Source organism: Vespa mandarinia, chromosome 12, assembly GCF_050613455.1.
Source record: "Vespa mandarinia isolate Hongniang chromosome 12, ASM5061345v1, whole genome shotgun sequence".
NCBI lineage: Eukaryota > Metazoa > Arthropoda > Insecta > Hymenoptera > Vespidae > Vespa > Vespa mandarinia.
In genome coordinates this window covers 3,115,001-3,117,500 of record NC_140821.1, presented here as the reverse complement: position 1 = coordinate 3,117,500, position 2,500 = coordinate 3,115,001, and the positions used below count along the sequence as shown (strand labels likewise).

Below are 2,500 nucleotides of genomic sequence, written 5' to 3'. Positions count from 1 at the left end.
TTTACTATACTCATAAGTCGCAATATATTCGCGCTGCTCAAGCATAATTTTACTAATTTCCTTCCGGTTTGATTATATAAAGACTATGTAAAACTAAGGCGAACGAGACCGTGTCCGTTTCTCTTGACGGTCGTTCGAATTTTTCCACATATATTCGATACAACTTTTCCGCTTTGCGATAACTATCAAAAGTAATCTGATCGAAAGTTTACATATTTTTAAAAGAAACGTATACATATATATATATATATACATATACATATACATATATATATACACACACAATTCAATTCACAAGTATATACACACACAGTTCAATTCGATTGAACGAAATTTACCTTTTTTCGATTTTGCACCGATCTTCAAACGCGACGGCCACATTACAAAGGTATTCGTTTCCTCCATAACCTGAAACAAAAAAAAAAAAAAAAAAAAAAAAAAAAAAAGAACAAAAATAAAATAAAATAAAATCGATCGTTTTTTCGTCATAAAGATAAACGATGGACAGAATTATTAACGAGTTATATGAATGAAACAAATAAATAAATAAAATAAGAAAGAAGAATAAAAAATAAAGAAAGGAAAAGAAAAAAAAAAAAAAAGAAAAAAAAGAAGGAAAAGAAAAAGAAATTGCGGAATATAAAATTTCTTTTGAATTTCGATAACGTGCAAATAAAATATTGATATCAATCCGATATCAGATATGATACCGATCGATACGTAGTAAAGTAGAGAGAATTATCATGATGCAATAATGTAATATTTCTAGAATTATTACCACGGTCATTTTCGGGTTATACGGCCCTGATGTCCTCCGCTCTACGGCCTGTAGTATATTAAACTCACGAAGATGTGGGTGAGGAAAAGAAAGGATAAAACGTTCTCTTATGAGTCAGAAAGAAAAAGAGAAAGAAAGAAAAGAGAGAGAGAGAGAGAGAGAGAGAAAAAGAAAAAAGAGAAAGAAGGAAAGTGAGAGAAGGAAATAAAATGGCTTATCCTCGAACACTAATAAGATCCTTTCTCGTCCTGTTGAATTAGATTGGGATTGGAGTAAGAGAGAAAGATAGAGAGAAAGAGAGAGAGAGAGAGGGTGGGTGGGCGAAGAGGGTAGTGGAGGAGGAGGGGGGGGGGACAACGACACGTTGCGACCTCGTCGCAACTTTCACGATAACGATAACGAGACACCTCGGCAAAGAGGGCGACGTGCGACTAAAACGAACACCGCAGCAGCAGCAGCAACGCGCACCGGCTTTTACTTTCACCGCAGCGGTGGATCACCGCAGGACATCGCCAACTCTTAAAAACGTGCCTTGACGACTCGAAAAACTCGAATCTTTTCTGAGCTCCGTTAAAACTACGATTGGTTTTTATATCGAACAGTACAATTGAAATAATCACTTAATTAATATATATATATATGTATATATATATATATATAATACAAACTTTTACTTAATCGATTAGAAAATGAATTTATTTTTTTAAATTCAACGAGAAGTTTGTTATACATATATGCGTGTGAAAAAAGAACAAATCAATTCACGATAACACTATAATATTATACACTTCTTTTTATTTTTTTTTTCTCTCTCTTCTCCCATTGAGTTTCGATCAATCAATGTTCACTTGTTTTAATAAACTTTATATACGTTAATTAAATATGGGAGAAACGATAACCAACCGATCGCTATAACCGGCGGTTTTCGAATCTACCTTTCACACAATGTTGCACGTATGCTTTCTCGGTTACGATTTTAACGCGACCGGCTCGCTGGCACGACTGACTGACTAACAGCAGATAATATAACGGCTTGGCAAACTCACCGTCTCCCACTCGAACCGATTCAAGCTCCCCACCACCCACCCTCACCTTTCTTTTTCTCTCTCTCCCTCTCTCTCTCTCTCTCTCTCTCTCTAGCTCTCTCTCTCTCTCTCTCTTTCTCTCTCTCTCTCTCTCTCTTTCTCTCTCTGTCTCTGTTTCTGTCTCTATCTTCCACTTCACTTCATCGAAGCGCGCAATACGAAGCTGTCTCTCTCTCTCTCGAATGATCCCAGAGAATAAGAGCCGTGACATCAAAGTTTAACCATTCTTCGACATCCTAAAGAGATTCCTAAACATGATTTACTATTTCAAATAATACGAGAAACTTGTCACACGATAAAACCAATCGTCTGTCTGTTTAACGTTTCAAACAGATTTTATAATACCAGGTGTAAAGGTCTATTGACCTTGAACAGGTGCGAATAAGGGTACCAGACATCTAGCTACCTTTGATCTATTCTGGAAATCATCCTCGGAAATACAAATCTCGTCGTACTTTGCATTCTTCTATTGCAAATCATTCATAAGACTCTTAATCCGTTCACATATTCTCTCTTTATTACGATAATGCTTTATATTAATTAGATATTTCGTGTGTTGTTGTTATTGTTGTTATTATTGTGTCGGCGATCGATCGATCGATCGATCGTGATCGTTTTTATATCTCTTTTTTTGAAA

General features: G+C 35.7%; 1 protein-coding gene across 8 annotated transcripts in view; it reads right to left on the bottom strand.

Moving 5' to 3' along the window:
- The window catches only part of BicC (protein bicaudal C), a 40,348-nt gene that overhangs the window by 18,339 nt on the left and 19,509 nt on the right, over positions 1–2,500 (bottom strand). For 6 of the 8 annotated variants that reach the window (XM_035883568.2, XM_035883571.2, XM_085660692.1 and 3 more), the window contains one exon: positions 339–408. The exons of 1 other annotated variant lie outside the window; for it this stretch is intronic. In XM_035883568.2, coding sequence (XP_035739461.1) covers positions 339–408 — 70 coding nt within the window. Of the gene's footprint in view, positions 1–338; positions 409–778; positions 1,782–2,500 lie in introns of those variants that run through there. One more of the 8 variants, XM_035883576.2, reaches the window with a different exon arrangement.